This window comes from Trachypithecus francoisi, unplaced genomic scaffold (genome assembly GCF_009764315.1).
Source record: "Trachypithecus francoisi isolate TF-2019V2 unplaced genomic scaffold, Tfra_2.0 Lachesis_group10, whole genome shotgun sequence".
NCBI classification, from domain to species: domain Eukaryota; kingdom Metazoa; phylum Chordata; class Mammalia; order Primates; family Cercopithecidae; genus Trachypithecus; species Trachypithecus francoisi.
In genome coordinates this window covers 90,530,780-90,550,462 of record NW_022681455.1, presented here as the reverse complement: position 1 = coordinate 90,550,462, position 19,683 = coordinate 90,530,780, and the positions used below count along the sequence as shown (strand labels likewise).

Here is a 19,683-nt window from a genome sequence, read left to right as displayed (position 1 = left end):
GACTCTTAAACATTTGGAAGGGCCAGGCATGGTGGCTCACGCCTGTAATCTCAGCACTAGGTAGGCTGAGTCAGGCAGATCACATGAGGCCAGGAGTTTGAGACCAGCCTGAGCAACATGATGAAACCCCATTTCTACTAAAAAATACAAAAACTAGCCAGGCATGGAAGTGCATGCTTATAATCCCAGCTACTTGGGAGGCTGAGGCACGAGAATCACTTGAACTCGGGAGGCAAAGGTTGCAGTGAGCCGAGATCATGCCTCTACACCAACCTGAATGACAGAGAGAAGTTCTGTCTCAAAATAAATAAATAAATAAATAAATAAATAAATAAATAAATAAATATTTTTAAAAAAACAACCAACCCACAGCATTTGGAAGGAAGCTAACCACACTCCCTGGGGAGGCTGAGGGGGGCGGATCACGAGGTCAGGAGATTGAGACCATCCTGGCTAACATGGTGAAACCTCATCTCTGCTAAAAAATACAAAAAATTAGCTGGGTGTGATGGCGGGCACCTGTAGTCCCACCTACTCGAGAGGCTGAGGCAGGAGAATGGCATGAACCCGGGAGGCGGAGCTTGCAGTGAGCAGAGACTGTGCCACTACACTCCAGCCTGGGTGACAGAGCAAGACTCTGTCTCAAAAAAAGAAACACTACCATAGTAGCCAGGCACAATGGGATGCACCTATAGTCCCAGCTACTTGGGAGGCTGAGGCAGGCGGATCACTTGAGCCCAGAAGTTTGAGTCCAACCTGGGTAACCAAGCAAAATCCCCATCTTTAAAACAAAAACAAAGCCACCATGGAAAACCATTTTTACCTATCTGATGGGCAAAGATCAAAGCATTTCATAAGCCTCATAAGTCTGTGTTGGAGACAGGCACTCACATTCCCTCCTGGGCAGGAATGTGAGTCAGTAGAATCCCCAGTGAAGGCAGTTTATTAATATCTAACCAAGTCACTAAAGGACATACTTGCTTTTTGACCTACCAAATCCACTTTGAGTAACGTATCGTACAAACACTGTCACGAGTGTGAAATGACATATAAGCACAAAATTAGTCATTGAAGCATTATTTGTAACAACAAAAGATTGAAAATAATATACCTATCAGTCAGGAACTGGTGAAATAAATTATGATGCAACCGCACAATAGAATACTATGCAGCTGTCAAAAAGCCTGAGGCCACTTGACACTAATGTCACAGGGTATCCTGTGAAAAATCCACACGGCAATGCCTGGAACAAATAAAGATGGAACCAGGACACAGAAAAACCAAAACTGTTGATTTCACAGGGTGGATAAATTTCACTTCTCATTTTCAGTTTCTATTTCTATTGTCAGTGTATTGCTTATGTGACTTAAAAAAAAAAAGTCTAATAAGAAAAATGAATCCCAGATCCATCACACCTAAATTGCGTGACCTAGCCAGGTACAGTGGCTCCTGCCTGTGATGTCAGCTATTCAGGAGGCCAAGGTGGGAGAATTGCTTAAGGCCAAGAGTTCAAGATCAGCCTGGGCAACATAGTAAGATGCTATCTCTAAAAAAATTTTAAAACTGAGCCAGGCACAGTGGTATGTGCCTGTAGAGCCAGCAATTTGGGAGGCTGAGGCAGGAAGACCTCCTGAGTTCAGGTCAAGGCTGCAGTGAGCAATGATTGTGCCACCGCACTCCAGCCTGAGAAACAGAGCAAGGTTCCATCTCACTCATTCACAAACAAATTAAATATTAAAAGAAATAATACATTACATGACCTGACAGATTCTCTGTGCCTCAGTTTCCTCATTTTAACAAAAGGAGAATAACAGTCCTACCCCACAGGGTTTTGAAAGGATTCAGTTGGGGGTGATGCAAGCAGTGTGCTGAGCCACTCCTGGAACAGAACACCCCAGTCTAGACGGCATGCATCACCAAGTTGTCAGAAAGGCCTATGGGGTGTGGAAGTGAGAGGTCCCGGCACCTGTCCCCTCCCCTCAACCCTGCCATGAGCCAGCAGCACTGAGGGTGAGGAGGCCCAGTCCCCACTCTGGCCTGTGAGTGCCCAGCCTCTGGGAGGTGGAGAGAACACTGGTCAGCAACTCAGGCCAGCTTTCCAGGGCCATGAGCGACAGTGTGGGCTGACCCCTCCATGTAGGGCCTATCTGGGCCTCAAGGGAGTGACCGTCCCACCCAACCCAGGTCAGAGAGAGGTGGTGATGTTGGTCTGAGCTGGAGGGAGCTCACAGGTGACATCCTAGGCAGAGTCAGGTCCTCGGCCCAAACCTTCCAGGCTTTCTGGCAGGAGAGAGTGCAGTACCCAGGCCTCAAAACAAGCTCTGTGACCTCGGAGCCCAGCTGGGAGACAAACTGGGCCAAAAACCACCTGGCTGGTCATCTCCTCTGAGAACCTGCAGAGAACCATGGGCTGAGGCCCGTCCCCCTGACTACCCAAGGGTGGTAGGTGGGGGTGCTCTCGCTCCATTTCTAGCCAGGGCAACTGACTCTGGGACCTTAACCTCCAAGCCCAAAGCCCACCTGCTGGGAAACAGTGGAGCTGGGATTCAAATCCAGGCCTGCCCCTCCTCCAGGGCCCAGTGCAGATTAACTCTCTATCTGCATTTCCTGAGGTGCCTCCTGCCCAAAAGCAGGGCCATGAAAAGCTACATATGTGCAGCCATACACATCCACAGCCGTTTCTGGTCACAGGTGGTGCTGAGCTCAACATTCTCCTCTTCCCCATTTAAAGATCCCCCATATACATTAGCAAATTAAAGGCTCTGACAAGTCCTGCAGGAAAGAAGCCTGCTGAATTAAACACAGCTGAACATTTCCCCATCCTTTTGTTAATGAGACTCTTTGCATTGAATCCCTAATAAACCTCCTTTGGGAATGCTGACTTTGGAGTCTCCAAGACCACCTAGGAACTCCTCCCCAAAGAAGCCTCCCTGGGCAGCTGTGGCCTGTAGAGCCCATTAGCCTCTCCTTAATTGACAGCCTCTAAAGCTCCTTAAGGCTGGGGGCCCCAGGTTGGGCTAGCTGTGCACAAGAAGGTTGCAGGTGCCGAAGGGACCAGCCCATGCACCTGCCTGTGGGCCAGGACACCCACCCTGAGCTTAGCCTTCCAGGTGGTGAGAGGAGACACCTGAGTGAAAGACTGGGGATCCGTGGTGCTCATGGTCTCAACAGTGACCTCCCTAGGCAGTTTTCAGCTGGGAAGCACCTTGCCCTGGGGAAAAGCAAGCAGGAAAAGAGCTCCAAGTGCCAACACGGCAAAGGGCTCCTGTTGAATTTCCTGCCTCTCCCGTGCAATGCAGAGGAGTGGCCCACCTGCCTCAGTTTCCCCATCTGCCACAGGTAAGGCAGTGCAGGGAATAGAGCCCTGGGCTGAATGTCAGGTGATGTAAGGTACAGTCCCAGCTCTCCCTATCACCAACTGTGTGACTCAGGCAATTCTTCACCCTCTCTGGGCCTGGCTCCCCCAGGGCAGGAAAGGCCTCCAGGATCTCTGAGGTCCCTTCCCACTCAGAGCAGCAGAGAAGCCAGTCACAGAGAGGTCAGTGGGAGAGGCCTCTCCCACCCAGAGCTCAGCAGGCCACCAATAGAGCCCAGTGAGGCATCGCTGCCTAGCCTGGCCTCTTGTCCCAACAGCAAGCCTAAAGCCACCACCTGGCCCGGGGGCCCCCAGTTTGGCCTCCACGACATCAGCTCGAAAAGCGCCTAACCCTAAACCAAGGCGCTAAGACCCTCACTTTCCCGAGGCTTCCTGAGAACCTGATCCAGGCCTAAGGAACGCGAGAGACGCAGAGGGGACTGCCTCGTGCAGCCGCACCAGGAGTCCGGAAGAGCCCTGCTGCAGGGGAAGCAGCCCCACCCGGCCTCCCCAACCAACCACAGCCCCAGCTTCCGGCCCTGCAGCCACACGGGGGCTCAAGAGCCCTCGCCATGGCTGTCCCTGGAGCCCAAGCCCCCATTCCTGGTCACTCACTCCTTCCTTCCACAAATCCTGCCCTTACGGAGCTACTGGGCACAGGAGGTCACTGTGATGGAGTCTCAGGCCACAAGAGCCCCATGGCCCCGGAAACCAGGCCTCCCACACCTACCCAGGACCCCCCAGAACACCAAGCCCGGTCTCTGCTCACCCCTTGGCCAAAAAACGCCTCCAGAACTTCCCGGGCCTCCTCTGTGGCTGCGTGATTTGGCTGATTTCGGTTCCCCAAACAAGCCCCACCCTTTCATCTCCAGCTCCGGCAATCTAAAAACACGCCCACCTCCTCACCTCCAAATGTCTTCTGCCTGGTGAACTCCTGCCCGCCCTTCAGGGCCAACCTGAGCTGCCACCTCTTCCAGGAAGGCTGCCTCGTCCCCTCCCAGTCTGGCCTTGTTCCTTAGCTTCCCCAGGGCCTGCACCACCCACAGAAGCACAGGCCACCCTGACCTGTTATTACCTGGCTGCACGTCCAGCCATGCACTACCTAGCTCCTAGGATCTAATCCTGCCTGGTACGCGGGGACGTCAAACCCCATATTCCACAGACTGTGGGGTACAGCCAGCACTGAACTGACAGCTAAGGACTAAGCCCCAACCCTGGAGTCCCCAGTCCCATCTGCATGAGCTCTGGCAGGTGACCTGCCTCTCAGGACTCAGTTTCTCACCTGAGCAATGGGGATGAAACCCTTCTGTCTACTGCATGGCCTATTCTAGCAGTGAAATGACCTCATAGCTATAAAACCTCATAAACCCAGAACCACTGCACATGGAAGGGGGCCCATCCTGCCACCAGGAAAGAGGCCACTTGTTGGCGCCACCAGACCTCCATCTGCCAAGTGCCACTGAGCTCCCGCCTGCAGCAGGTGCAGGGTGAGGCACTGCTGCTGCTACAACAAGCAAGACAGGCACGGGTCCCTGGAGGAGCCCACGCCAGGAGGGGGGCAGAGTGTCATAAATGAGCCAAGTGAGGAAAAGAAATGCCAGGGCAGGGCAGTAGGGAAGGAAGGAAAGCATGGTGGTTGGGAGAACAAGCTCTGAGATCCAGTTGCAGGCTGTGAATCTCGGCTCCACCTTGGAGGAGCTGTGTGACCTTGGGCATGTTCCTGAACCTCTCTGGGCCTCAGTTTCCTAACCCACAGAATGGACTGGTAACAATACCCAGTTCTCAGGGGCTTAACGTAGATGTGGGCACACAGCAAGTGCCATCACCCAGGGCCACCCCAGTCGGCTCCAGATACCAGGGTGAGCAGGCTGAGAAATCATGACATAAACAGGCACTGGGGACACACTTCAGTACCAGGGTCTCAGCTTCACTTCCTGCCCGCCCCCAAAGGGCAGCTCTGCTCTTGTACCTGTGCTCAAGAGAGCTGAGCCTGACAAAGGGATACAGAAGTGCGGGTCCCTGCCCCCAGGGGACGGAGCAGTGTCTCCAGAGAGTCTGGGTATATCGAAAGAGGCCACTTCCCATTAGCCCAGGCCCCCTTAAAATAGCTCCTTCACACAACTTAAAAGGGTTCCTCCTCCCAGCCAGATGGGGTACCGGAGACAGGCTTGGGGGGCCCAGGAACCAGATGCACACACACCGAAGGAGGTCTCATCCCAGCCTATACCAGCACCCTGGACCCCTGCTCCAGCGAGGAGATGCACAGGAGTAGGGAGGCCCAGACCCTGAAGAACAGCAGCAGGACCATGACAAGCCCACAAGACTGGCCCCCAGTCCACACCCTCCCATGAGTGAGGCGAAGGGGCGTGCTTGTGAGTGGGGCAGGGCCTGCCCCTCCAACATAACTCCCACCAGGAAGACACACCAGCCCCGAGGCTGCAGAGCTCCCTGGGCCTCAGTTTCCCCATCTGTGCAAAGCAGCTGCACTCCAGTGTCCTAGGCTTCTCCCTGCCCAGCCAGTCGGTGACTCCAGGAAGCAATGACCTCAGTGAGCTGCGCCCAAGGCAGTGTGACTGAGTTGTTTCAGAGGCCAGCATGAGGAAAGCTGGCCAGTTACAGGGGCAGGAAGGGCACCCTGGAGGGTGTCACCCAGGCCTGGGACCTGGAAAACAAAGCACCCTGATCAGGGTGCCCTGGGTCCAGTGGCCTCCAGGGATCCGGGCCCTAGAAGGCAGGTGGTGGCACCACCCACTACAGGTACCTTCTGCCTTCCAGGAACATGAGCTCCTCCCCAGGGGACAGGCCTGTGTCTGAAGGTCATGGCCACTCCTTCTGCCCCGTCACCTCCAGTAGGTCCCGATGCCCTGGGAGGAGGCAAGAATGGGCAGAGCCTGGGGCCAGGAAACACAACTGGAAACAGGGGTGCCTGCACCAAAGACCTCCTTTGGCTTCCCTTTCCCTCAGGCCCAGTCGTGGGGTCACCCTTCCAGCGGTCAGCGGTGGTGGAGGAGACAGGGACATAAACGGAGGAATGGCAAGAAGAGGGTATCCCGGCATCCCTCGGGCTCTAGCCACAGCAAGAGAGGGGCTCAAAGCAAGGCCAAGGGAGTGGGGGAGGTGGCTGAGTGAATGGCTTAGGAGCAGAGCCAGCTGGGTCCCCTCTTCTCCCCATGCTAGAGGACCCCTGAAGGAGGCCCTCACCTGGGGGACACAGCCAAGCAGCGGTTGGGGGGAAAACCCCAGGCAGCAGGAACTGTGGGGGCCAAGGGCTGGAAAGGGGCAGGAGAGAGCCAAGCTGGGGGTGAAAATGTCAGGGGGGCTGGCCCAGAGCGGATGATGGGGACAAGCGGCGGGAGTTGGGAGGGAAGTCAGGCCCGGTCTGGGAGGCCCCCACAAGCCAGGAGAAACTGACCAGATGGCTGTGCTTGAGAACAGGGAGGACCTTCTCCCAGGCCCGAGGTCAGCCGTCCCCACCCCATCCTAACGCAGAGTCTGCTCAGGTTCATCTCGGCCGCACTGGTCTGTGCTGTGCTCAGAAAATGCCTGTGAAATTGGCCCATCGAAGAGGACAGGCCGGGTGTGGTGGCTCATGCCTGTAACCCCAGCACTTTGGGAGGTCAAGGTGGGAGGATCTCTTGAGCCCAGGAGGTTGAGGCTGCTGTGAGCTACAATCAGGCCACTGCACCCCAGTCTGGGCAACAGAGCCAGATCCTGTCAAAATAAAAAATGAGAGAGCAGGTGGCAGCAGGAAAGCACAGTCCTAGATGTTCCAAGGAAATGGCCACCAAAGAGGAATGGAGCTCTGGTCCCAGACTAACCACCCAACCCTTCTCCACCCCAATATTGGTCCCTTCTAGAAAGGCTTCCAGGCTTCCAGGGGACAGCGGGGAATGGAGGATGCTTCAGCCAAGTAGGTCTGCACTCAGGGTTGGGCAATGCCCTAGCCATGATGTGGCCAGTTGAGAAATCCATGGGCAGCAGCAGGTCAGGCTAGATGCCTATGGCAAGCTGGGCAACACTGTGCCACTGTCCTTGGTGGGGAGGGGGCCACTGGACAGATGAGGGGGCTGGCGGGATCCCCAGCACACACAGCTGGAGGGACTCCAGCCACTGCGTGGCAACCTCTCAGCCTGGGCACACTAGTCTCCGGTGCCTGGGAAGGGTTTTCACCCAGCTAGCCCTCCCATTAACCTACCTGAGCCCTGCCGTCAGCCCCATTTTACAGATAAGGAAACTGAGGAACAGAGAAAATGATTAGCCCAAGGAATGCAGGTGACAGGGAGGCTGTTCAGCTCAGCTCTGCCCGCCTGCACCTCCCCAGCTCCCCCAGGAGGTCCAGTCTCCCACCCAAGGCAGGACAAGGCAGAGGAGAGCCTCGTGACACCGACAGTGATGAGCACTTCCACTTAGATAGTGCCACCGCTGTGCCAGGCGCAGAGTGTGCATCAGCTCATTTAATCTTTACAACCATCTGATGCAGGGGGTACCTTTACCAACCCATTTCACAGATGCGAGAAACAGGCTCCACCCATTGTTCATCTCACACGCTATTGGGAGGAGACAGAGCAGAGCTGGAACTTGGGCCACCGGACCAGAGCACAGTCCAGTTCTGCCTGCAGGCAGGGGGCTGGACCGGATAACTTCTGGAAGACCCCTGCTTCTCTGGCTGGTGTTCGGATGTGGTCTCATTCTCTAATTCCAACTAACTTCCAGCTCTTGGCTACATGTGTCTGTCTATCTATCTATCTATCTATCTATCTGTCGATCTATCTGAGACAGGGTCTTGCTCTATCACCCAGAGTGGAGTACAGTGGCACAATCTCAGCTCACTGCAGCCTCCACCTCCTGTGCTCAAGCAATCCTCCTGCCTCAGCCTCCTGAGTAGCTGGGACTACAGGCATGCACCACCATGCTAGATAATATTTGTATTTTTTTGTAGAGTTGGGGTTGTGCCATGTAGCCTAGGTTAGTCTCAAACTCTTGAGCTCAAGCGATCTGCCCACTTCAGCCTTCCAACGTGCTGGGACTGCAGGTGTGAACCACGGTGCCTGGCCACATGAGTCTTTTAAAAAGTAGTAAATGCCTCCCCCCAACCCCATGAAAGGCTAGAATGGGCTGCTTTGACACAGGCATCCACTGTGACCCACTCTGCATGCTCCCTCAAAGACCTGGAACTTTCTCCAGTGGGGTTAAGCATTGCCCTCTCCCTGGGCAGTGGGAGAGGTGGGAGAGGGGATGCTGCGTCACCTCGGTATGAACAAGTCCACATCCTCTTCCTCCAGGACAGCAGGAAGGAGGCAAGGGGCGGTGCTGAGGGACAGGCCACCCGGCCACCTCTGTGACCCTTGCAATGAGAGGGAGTGGACAAACCACCTACCTCCCGGCTAAGGCACGACCCAACCACATGTCCAGGAAAGCACGTGAGACAGCCCACCCTGGCCCAGCCATGCAGAAGGCCTCTTCCTACCCCTTCCCTCCCGCAGTGGGCCCAGCGGAGGCCAGGCACAGGGCGGGGTAGGGGAGGCCCTCACAGGAGCCCAATTCCTCATCCTCCCAGTAAGGACTACCCCCACGAATCCCTCAGCACCAACCAGAGCCCCTGTTCTCAGCTTTGCCCCATCTGATCTCACCAAAAACACAGTGTCCTGGCCCTGACTCCAGGCTCAAACGTGGCAGCAGACCACACTGTGGTGGGCAAAACTGGATGCCTGGGGACCGATCTGCTGGGCGATTCAGGACAGACAGCCCCTCTGGATTGTCTATCCTCTGTAAACTGGAGGTGAATGTCACCTACCACATGGAGCGGTGGAGGAGGTAGGGAATGGGTCAAATCAGTAGCTATAAACTATAGAGTGGGGTGCATGTCTCCAATGCAACCATCAAGTCAGACTTTTGTCTCTTTTTAAAAATTTATTTATTTATTTTGAGACAGGGTCTCATTCTGTCACCCAGGCAGTGGCACAGTCATGGCTCACTACAGCCTCCAACGTCTGGCCTCAAATGATCCTCCTGCCTTAGCCTCCCAAGTAGCTGGGACTACAGGCACATGCCACCACATCTGGCTAATTTTTGTATTTTTTGTAGAGACGGGGTTTCGCCATGTTGCCCAGGCTGGTCTCGAACCCCTGGGCTCAAGGATCTGCCCACGTTGGCCTCCCAAAGTGCTGAGATGTCTTCTCTTTTTGAGACTCTCCTGTGGCCTGTCCCGAGGCGGCACTCCAGACCACCTTCTACTGCCTGAGCTCTCCCTGCACCAACCTCCATGCCCTCAAGCAAACCTCCCTCAAGCAGACCTAGTCCTGGCAAAGAGATTCTGCAATATCAGCTTCACCCTCATCGCTAGGAAAACAGCTGCTAGTAAACAGCTGCTTCTTTCATGAAAACAGCACTAGAAGGCTGGGCGTGGGGCTCATGCTTGTAATCCCAGCACTTTGGAAGGCTGAGGCGGTAAGATTGCCTGAGCTCATGAATTCAAGGTTTCAGTGAGCTATGACCACTCCACTGCACTCCAGCATGGGTGACAGAGTGAGACCCTGTCTTTAAAAAAAAAAAAAAAAAGAGACTGGGGGTGGTGGCTCACACCTATAATCCCAGCACTTTGGGAGGTCGAGGTGGGTGGATCATTTGAAGTCAGGAGTTCGAGACCAGCCTGGCCAACATGGTGAAACCCCATCTTTACTAAAAATACAAAAATTAGCCAGGTGTGGTGGCGTGGTACCTGTAGTCCCAGCTACTCAGGAGGCTGAGGCAGGAGGATGGCTTAAGCCCAGGAGGCAAAGGTGACAGTGACCCGAGAGGGCACCACTGTACTCCAGCCTGGGCAATAGACAGAGACTCCATCTCAAAAAAAATAAAATAAAATAAAAATAAGAAAGGAAGAAAATACCACCGGAGAGCTACCTCCACAAAGTTCACATCTTCCCTTCTGAAGGCCACAGAATCCGGAACAATCTGAGAGCCTCCCCTCCCCCGTACCCTGCACCAGGAGCTGCAGGTAAACCTCGGGAACCCAGGGCCTCTGGAGGTGGGAAGACAGACAACTGGGTGGGAAGTGAAGGCTGTGCACAAATGCCTTCCTGAGCTGCAGCCCCCCTCAGCCTCCTGCACTTCCTGCAGGGCCAGCACTTGGCACTTCCTCTAAAATTGGCTGGCTTGTCACTTTTGTGTCTTCTTTGGCCTCGTCCAAGACAATAATACAGTCAAGACGTCATAATGTCAATGTCCTATTTACAGACTTTTTTTCTCTAAGACAAATACTTAGATATTAAATGTGTCCTTCCACCTACAGGCTAGAACCCCCTGCGTTTCCCTGGGCAGCCCGGTCCTCACTCCGAGAAACACTGGTGTTGAGTCCACCCCTCACAGCCTCCACCTGCACGTTGGTGACGCTAGTGAAGGCCCACAGTCACACAGCTCTTCCAGACACATCCAGCCCACACTGGCTGCCTGTCCAGGTCTTGGAACCAGGGCCCCTGTCACAGGCGGCCCGGCCTGGCCCCTGCCTCCAGGCCCTCAGCTTCCCCCTCCCAGCCCTCCCTTCTCCCCCTTCAGCAATGGCTGGCCAGGAAGGAAGCCCCCAGCCCCAGACGTCCCTGCCCTTGACCCTGATGTGATGACACAAAGAAGAGGCAACTGCCTCACCCTCTGTGCAAGCATGTTTAGATGAATGCATAGAAAGCTCCAGAAAGACCCACTCCAGATGGCCCATGAGGTCCCTAGGAGATGGAGGAGAGGCGCTGCAGGGGAAGGGAAACCAGTCTGCTTTTCGGAGGCATCTTGGTTCGCTGACCCTCAGGCATGCACCCCTTACAGAGGTTTTGTTTGTTGTTTTATAATTTCATAAAATTAGTTGAATTGCCCTTCTCTTGCCAATGTTTCCTTTCATTGAGAAAAGTCATGTGTGTTTGTAAATGTAAAAATTACACCCTCGAGAAGGAGTGTGGACATTTGAGAGTCTGTGGTTCGTAGAATTCCAGATGGAACGGACCAGATGCACAACATCGAGGTCACAACCGCACTTTGTCAGGCTGGGAAAAGCCAGTGACAAGTCGCCTCTGGTCCCCTGTTGCGGGGTCGCCTCTCCCAGCCGTCTGCCCAGTAAGCTCCCAGAGCCTCCTCCTTCCCCAGCCCAGACCCTGCCCAGTGCACTCCCAGGCCAGGCTGCCGGGTGAGCTGCTTCCCACCCACCATCCAGCCCCGTCTCCGGGGGCTCAAGCCACTAGGACTGGTGACACTCCATTCCCACACCCCGCTTTTACCTGGCTCTCCTCCTGGGCCCCAGCAGCCGGCCAGGGTCTGCAGGGAGGTAGCCCGGCCCTCGCCTGCCCTTCCTCAGACGCGTCCAGTCTCACCCATCCGAAGGCTGCTTCCACGCTACCTAATGAGAGTGAGTCACATCTGGGACCCACCACTTCCTGCTCTGGCGGCGGCGGCAGCAAGGCTAAGGCACAGCCCGCAGCCCAGCTTCTCAGGGTATGCAGGGCCCCCTCCCCCAGCCACAGTGTTGCTCTCTGCAGCCTGGGAGCTGCCAGGACTGGGAGCTGTCGGGCTGCAATGACTTCATGGAAATTTGAAGCTTGAAGCTGGAACAATTTTGAAAAAAAAAAAAAAACATAATAATAAAACAAGCACCAAAAACCTCCATTAGAAGCCCCAAGACAATTGTTCGAAGTGGGCAGCAAAAGCATCCTTAATGAACAATTAGCAATTAGCCGCCTGACCTAAGCCTCCTGTGGGCTCTGATGCTCACAGACAGGCCCCCGCACCTTCCTGGGACTCAATTTCCCTGTCTATGTAGTAAGGTGGCCCCGTCCACCTCTGAGAGGGGCCCAGGAGATGGCCTGAGAGGTCAAAGATCTTCCAGTCCAGCCCACTGCTTCTCCATCTCACCTGCACTCCCACGCTGAGAGCAGGGCAGGGGCGGGCCCATCCTTGGGGCTCCTATTCCAAAATCAGAGTCCCTGGAGAAGCCCAGCATCCCTTGGCACCATGAGGCCAGGAACCAAACCCCAGCACCCCTTCTGTTGTGCCAGGCCTCAGTTTCCCCACTGGGATCATGGGGCGCTCAGTGGTGAGGGAGCAAATCAGGAGAGGCTGGGAGGAGGGAGTGGAGACTCCCAAATCAGAGGGGGAGGTGTCCAGTCCGCTGGCCACAGCAGCACCTGGTCCTCAGGGAGCCCTTCTGAGCATGTGACGGGCATCCTGGGATTACGAGCTCTTCAAAGCAAGGGCGTACCTCCTCCACCTCCTACATCCAGGGTCAGACACACCTCCTTCCAGCCCCTGTACCTTCCTCCATCACAGCACCTCTGTGCTGTGACCATTGGTTGCTGGTCTGTCTTTCCTAGGTTATATCCTTGGGGAGGGCAGAGATGGGAGGACAGCTGTAATGTCAACAGCTGTGTCCCCAGCATCCAGCCCCAGCCAGTCACAGTGTAGACATCCCACGCATACTGATCAGGTGGAACTGAACATGTTAAGTGCTGTCTTTGTGCCAGGCCCCATGCAGGGGACTAGCAGGTGACCTAAGGTCTGCCATCTGGTGGAGACAGGCATAGGATTCACACAGGGCTCCAGGCTGCTCCAGAGGCCACAGGAGGGAGTGGGAGACCTCAGGGGAGCCTCCCCATCAGTGTCGCCCTCCTATCAGCAAATGTCTCCCCAGCTTGGGTGTCCCAGAGCAGAGAGGGAATAGATATCATCATCAAGAGAGGGGAAAGACAAGCTGCTGACTGGGAAAATCACGTCCTATATGACTGACAAGACTCCTCCCTAGCGTATATAAAGATCTCCCAGGCCAGGCGTAGTGGCTCACACCTGTAATCCCAGCACTTTGGGAGGCTGAGGTGGGCGGATCACCTGATGTCAGGGGTTCAAAACCAGCCTGGCCAACATGGCAAAATCCTGTTTCTACTAAAAGCACAAAAATTAGCCTGGCGTGGTGGCATATGCCTGTAATAATCTCAGCTACTTGGGAGGTTAAGGCAGGAGAATTGCTTGAACCTGGGAGGTGGAGGTTGCAGTGAGCTGAGATCACGCCACTGCACTCCAGCCTGGGCAACAGAGTGAGACTCTGTCTCAGAAAATAAAAAGAAAAACTTCCCACAAACCAATATGAAAAAGACAAATGGCCCGATTAAAAGATGAACAGGAGACTTACACAGGTACTTTGACAAAGAGGATGCCAAAATGACCAATAAGCACATGAAAAAGGCACTCAACACCATTAGTCACCAGCAAAATTAAAACCATATAGAGATTCCACCGTATCACTAGAATGGCTAAAATTAAAATGAAAATACCAAGTGTTGACAAGGAGGAGGAGCAGCTCTTCATGCTCATGTACTGCTGGTGGGAATGTAAAATGGAGCCACGATGATGAAAACTGCCTGGCAGTGTGGACAAAAGCAAACCATATGCTTCCCCAATGACTCAGCAATTCAATCTCAGGTATTTACCCAAAAGAAATGAGTACACATGTCCACAAATGACTTCTCTCCAAGTGTTCAGAGAAGCTTTCATCCTAACAGTCAAACTGCAAACCCAAACATCCTGCAATGAGTAAATGGATAAACAAATTTTCATATATTCACACAACAGAAAATTACTCAGCCGTGAAAAGGAACGGATCACTCCTAACACACAACATGAATGAATATCTGAGATGGCAAGGAGAGTGAAAGACCCACCCACAAAAGACACATTCAGCACGTTTCCATTTATATGAAACTTCAGAAATGATGAAACTAATCTACAGCGACAGACAGCAAGACAGTGGTTGCCTCTAGGGAGGCCGCTGATTGGAAAGGGGTACACAGGGACCTTCTGGGGGCTGAGGAGTTCTAAATCTCCCTCTGGGTGCCGGTTACACAAGCAAGTGCCTAAGTACACCCATTACCCTGTACATTGAAGGTTTGTGCACTTGCCCGTATGTAAATTACCATCCATTTTTAAATGGGTATTGAGTGATACCGGTTTGTGTATGTGGGAGGGCATGGTGCTGGATGCTCAATAGATTCAGGAAACAGAACAGATCTGACCTGGCCCGTGGGCGAGAGGCTGATGAGACACATGATTAAACCCTGAGGAAAGCGCGGTGTGGAGATGGAGCCACTGGGGGAGATATCAGGGGGCCAAGGAAAAAGGGCATAGGAGGCAGGGCAAGTCCAGGGGACTGGCAGGTGGGGAGCGACCCACCCTGACCAACATTTCTGCAAGATGATCTTGGCTTGAGAAAAGGAGTGCCTTGGAGAGGGCACATGCGGATGCCTGGACACAGGAGGGGGTTCCCCACTGCCTGCTGGGAGCTGATGGGGCCCTGGGCTTTCTAGCATCAGCCACAGAGCAGGGAGTGTGAAGATAAACTGGCCATACAGCAGGGGCTGTGTGATAATGAACCCTGCAGTTTGATAATGAAAGGGGCACAGTAAACCCTGCCATTTGATAACCAAGGTTCCTGTCCCACTGAGCAACCCCTCCTGCCCTCCCAGGCCGCCCTCCCAGCTTTCTCCTTGGAAGATGTGGTGGTGAGTCTCTTCCCTGCTGGAGCCTGAGAACTGCCTCACACTAGCTGCTCCCTGCAGCCCCAGCCACCAGCCACCATTGGACACCCCACCCCTCATGCTGTCCAGGAGGTCCCAGCAGGCAGGATCTGAGCACACACAGGTCAGTGCTCCCTAGGATCTGCACATCACCTAGGACTTGACACACACAGCCTCATGGCACTCGCTGGCAGCGCTGAGGAAGGCTCTGCTATCATTGTTCTGTAGAAGGCACCAAGGCTCAGAGACACCACATTGCTGGCCCAAGCACACATAGCTATGAAAAGGCAGAGCCAGGATTCAAGCTCAGGTCTACCTCACTTCACAACCCATGCTCCCAACCCTCCCTGGGAACAAGGACAAGCTTCCATTGGGGACAGGCTGCCCCTAACCCCATTACAAGGTAATGAGCATGGTGGATGCCCTCACTCAAGATGTCCCAGCCCTGGCACACAGTGCTCCCAAGTCTGCTGAACAAACTCCCTCTTTCCTAAAACTCCCCCAAAGAAGGGCAACCTTGGGCTTTCAAAGCATCAGACAGGGAAGGCTGGTTTCTGCTCGGCAGAGGTGCCAGGGCACACAGCACGGCCCCAATCCTTTCCTGTCCCACTCAGCAACCCCCATCCTCTTCCCTGGTCCTGCGGACACAAAACTGACTTGGACATAGTTTCCTTTCATGCAAGTTCCTAGGCTGGGAGGAGGTAAGAGGTGCCCACCAAAGGCATGGCATAAAGCTCTGGGGAGAAGCCAGCAGGGCATGGTGGCTCACGCCTGTAATCTCAGTTCTTTGGGAGGCTAAGGATGGGGGATCATTTGAGGCCAGGAGTTCGAGACCAGCCTGGCGAACATGGTGAAACCCCATCTCTACTAAAAATACAAATATTAGGCCGGTCGCAGTGGCTCACGCCTGTAATCCCAGCACTTTGGGAGGCCGAGGCGGGCGGATCACAAGGTCAGGAGATCGAGACCACCGTGAAACCCCGTCTCTACTAAAAATACAAAAAATTAGCCGGGCACAGTGGCGGGCGCCTGTAGTCCCAGCTACTCAGGAGGCTGAGGCAGGAGAATGGCATGAACCCGGGAGGCGGAGCTTGCAGTGAGCCAAGATGACGCCACTGCACTCCAGCCTGGGCGACAGAGCGAGACTCCCTCTCAAAAAAAAAAAAAAAATTAGCCAGGCTTGGTGGCAGGTGCCTGAATCCCAGCTACTCGGGAGGCTGAGGTGGGAGGATCACTTGAGCCTAGGAAGCAAAGTTTGCAGTAAGCTGAGATCACACCACTGCACTCCAGCCCAAAGTTTGCAGTAAGCTGAGATCACACCACTGCACTCCAGCCTGGGTGGCAAAGTGAGACCCTGTCTCAAAAAAAAAAAAAACAGATCTGAGGAGAAGTACCCAGCAGGGTCCAGGCATATGTGGCCCAGAGTTTAGGGGAGAAGGACCTCCTCCCCTGGGGAATGATGGGGGCCCAAGATGAGGCCATGAAACAGTCAGTAGGAGGGACTCAAACTGCAGCCAAAACGAGGCAGACAGTCAAGCTGTCAGTCAGCCAAGGGACAAATAATGTGAGTGCTGAGCAAACAAACCCAGATGTTGAGCCCTTACCAGGGGGAGGAAACCCTCAGCACCCAGTGGGCTTGGAACTCTGGGCACGTCTCTGTAGGGGCCAGGGGGTATGAGGAGAAAAACCACCATCCATGCCACAGTCACCTCTTCCTTCCCCTAAGGTCTGGGGTTCACGGCACCCAGAGGAGCCCTGGGAGGGTCTGAGCAATTGGGCTGGCCACTCATCCCCAACCCCCCGCCTCGTCCTGGCGGGATGAAGAGGAGCCTTCAGGAAGGTCCTGTTACTATTCCTCTCTGAGAGCTGTGGAGTCAGGGGCTCCAAGGAGAGACTATGGCGGAACTAAGGGACCCTGGTGGCTCAGGGAGCCCCCCTGTAAAGTCATGTGGCCCAGTCTGCTGGGAGCCCGTGAGGGGCTGTGAGAAATGCCAACAAGGCACATGGTGGGTGCTCGGTGCAAGCTGGCAGGGAGGAGGACAGCCAGGCACTCTCCCCGCTCTAAACCCTAGATCCCTAGGCTCTGCGACGTGCCTGCCTTCAAACACCTTCCATGGCTTGCCTGTGCCTCCAGAAGCAAGTCCTGCTTCCTCCTCCTGCCTCTCGGGGACCCCCATCTGGCCCAGCTCACTTTTCCATCCTTATCTCCCTCCACTTGCTACCCAGCTGCCTGACTTCCATGCATTTGCTCAGGCCTTAGTGCCCCTTGAATGCTCAAAATGCTACCCATCCTGCCAGGTACAGGTGCCACCTCTACCAGGAAGCCTTCCCCAGTGCCCCACCATCACCTCCTCTAGGCCACAATGCCACAGACTTTCCCTCAGGCCTCTCCAGAGAGGATGTCAGGTCCACTTTTGGTAACAGTTCCTTGTTCCTAAGGGACCAGCCCTGCAGGGGTGGATTCACGACCAGTGTATATTGAGGAATGGGTGTAAGACTCAGGTAGTCCTGTGAAATTCACTTTCGGGACTTTTGTTAGGACTGTGGGAAAGTATTCTCATTCAGCTGGCAGTAGGTGTGGGCTATGAGCCACTGGGGCCATCTTTGCTACAGTGGCAGTCAGCCTCCAGTGATGCTTGTCCCCTGGAACTCATGTCCGTGAATGGTCCCCTCCCACACCACCTGTGTGACCAAAAAAATATTGTGGAAACCACAATGTGCGGCTTCTGAGATTGTGAAAGATATCACAGCTTCCACTCAGCTTTCCTTTGGATCACTCCCTCTAGGGGAAGCCAGACACCATGGTGCGAGGACATTCAAGCAGCGCCAAGGAGGGATCTCTGTACGAGGAACTGAAGCCTCCCGCCAGCAGCCAGCACCAACCCACCCTTCATGTGACAAAGCCGCCTCAGAGGCAGACCCTCCAGCCCCAGCCAAGCATTCAGATGACTGCAGCTTGACAGGCAGCCTGATTGCAACCTCATCAGAGAACTCCAGCCAGAAGCACCCAGCTCAGCCTGAACTCCTGACCTACAGAAATTGTGAGGTAATTGGAGTAATTCGTTACACAGCAATAGATTACAAATACAACCTCTCTGTGGGAGAACTGGCCTGAAAAGGAAGCCAAGACAGAGAAATGGAGAGAGAAGCAGAGTCTTCATGATACCATTTGAGTCCCTGGATCCAGCCATGTCTGAATCCACACGAAGTCTCAAGCCCTCTCTTTCTCCCTTCCCTTTGGTTAGAGTGGGTTTCTGGCACTTGCAGCTCAAAGAACCTGAACTTACTCATGCAGCACCCTCCCTGCTCAGGAGTGACTGAGGGCCCTGTCTTCTCCTCCATCAGACCCATCTGGCTGAGGGCAAGGACCACCTCTCCCCAGCACCACAGGCCCTCACGATATTTCTGCCAGATTGACCTGTACCAGATACTCCCAACAAGAACACAGTGCAGAAACATGGCACCCACTCGGTGCAGCCAGCAGTGTGAGCGCCCCCTCACCCCACGTGGGAGGACAGAGCAGGGCTGACTCCATGCGGTTTCATGCACCCCAGCTCTTCCACACTTGGGACTGAGGTGAACTCCCCAGGGAGAGAGACTCAGAGGTAGTACAGCTTGATAGAGCCACTCCCCCTGGGAGGAGAGGAACATTCCAGTGAATCCACCCACCTCCTCCAAGCCTCTGCCCACATCTCTTCCCAGCTGGGGGCTCAGGGATGTGCAGGGATCTGTTCCTTTCTCATGCTAGGAACCTAAGAAAATGCCCAGGTCCATTAGGGCCTTCTGAGCCCTAATCAGTGCTGGTCCTAAGGGGTGGCCTGGGGTAAGCCCCAAAGCCACTCCAAATGAACACATATTCTAAGTAAACAGCATCTTTCCCATTAAACCCAGCACCCCGCAGCTACTGCCCCTCCTATATCGCTGCTGCTTGGCCCTGTTCCAATGCCAGAACAAGGAAAGATGAACAGCCCGACCTCACGTAAGCAACACAGCCCATTCAAGGGCAGGGAGCTGGCTCCCATGACCCCCAGAGCCCCGATCTCTGCCAGGTCTGGGAGACGGGGCTTTGGAGAAGGAAAGGGGCAGCTGGGGTCATGGTGTGTTGAGTAACAGCAGAGAATCCTAAAAGAACAGATGTGAAAGCAACTGCCCTGCCAACCAAAAGCCCTTATTTCCTTTGAAAAACTTGGCAGCTGGGCCGAACCAGAGGCCGCCTGTCCTTCCCTGCACCCGGCCCAGTGTGACCCATGGACAGGCAGGGAGGAAGGCCACGTCCCTTCCACCAGATCCTCAAAGGGGGCTTCAGACATACCACGAATTGAAAATAGCAGCTCCCAGAACCTCACGTAAAGTGTGACCCCTTTCTTTTTTAACGATTTCACAGGGATGCCTGTATTTTTTTGCATACAAGAAAATCGGGAAGAAAATGTCCCAAATCTTAGGAGTTATCAGTAGGTGATAGAATTTGGCACAGTTTTACTTTAATATTTATCTTTTTGTTCAGATCTGCTTTTCAGTTTTTCTCTAAAGAAAATATACTACCCACATAATTAACAGAGGAGGAAAACCAGCTACAATCAAGAAAAAACAAGAATAAGGAAAAGCAATGCCCTGAGATGGGTAGTTTTCCACCCAACACCAAACTAGGCACCACTTGTAACAGGGTGAAAATGGAAGGTTTTTACCATAATTAAAAATACTACCTTAAGGGCTGGGCGTGGTGGCTCATGCTTATAATTCCAGCACTTTGGGAGACCAAGACAGGAAGATCAGGAGGATCGCTTGAGG

At 54.1% G+C, this 19,683-nt stretch overlaps 1 protein-coding gene across 10 annotated transcripts in view; it reads right to left on the bottom strand.

Moving 5' to 3' along the window:
* Nucleotides 1–19,683, bottom strand: part of ADCY7 (adenylate cyclase 7) — a 73,083-nt gene that overhangs the window by 39,637 nt on the left and 13,763 nt on the right. For 2 of the 10 annotated variants that reach the window (XM_033218349.1, XM_033218350.1), the window contains exon 1: nucleotides 11,614–12,057. The exons of 1 other annotated variant lie outside the window; for it this stretch is intronic. In XM_033218349.1, coding sequence (XP_033074240.1) covers nucleotides 11,614–12,042 — 429 coding nt within the window. In that variant the 5' untranslated portion in view covers nucleotides 12,043–12,057. Of the gene's footprint in view, nucleotides 1–4,124; nucleotides 4,258–6,116; nucleotides 6,220–11,613; nucleotides 12,058–19,683 lie in introns of those variants that run through there. 7 more of the 10 variants (XM_033218351.1, XM_033218353.1, XM_033218356.1 and 4 more) reach the window with 6 other exon arrangements.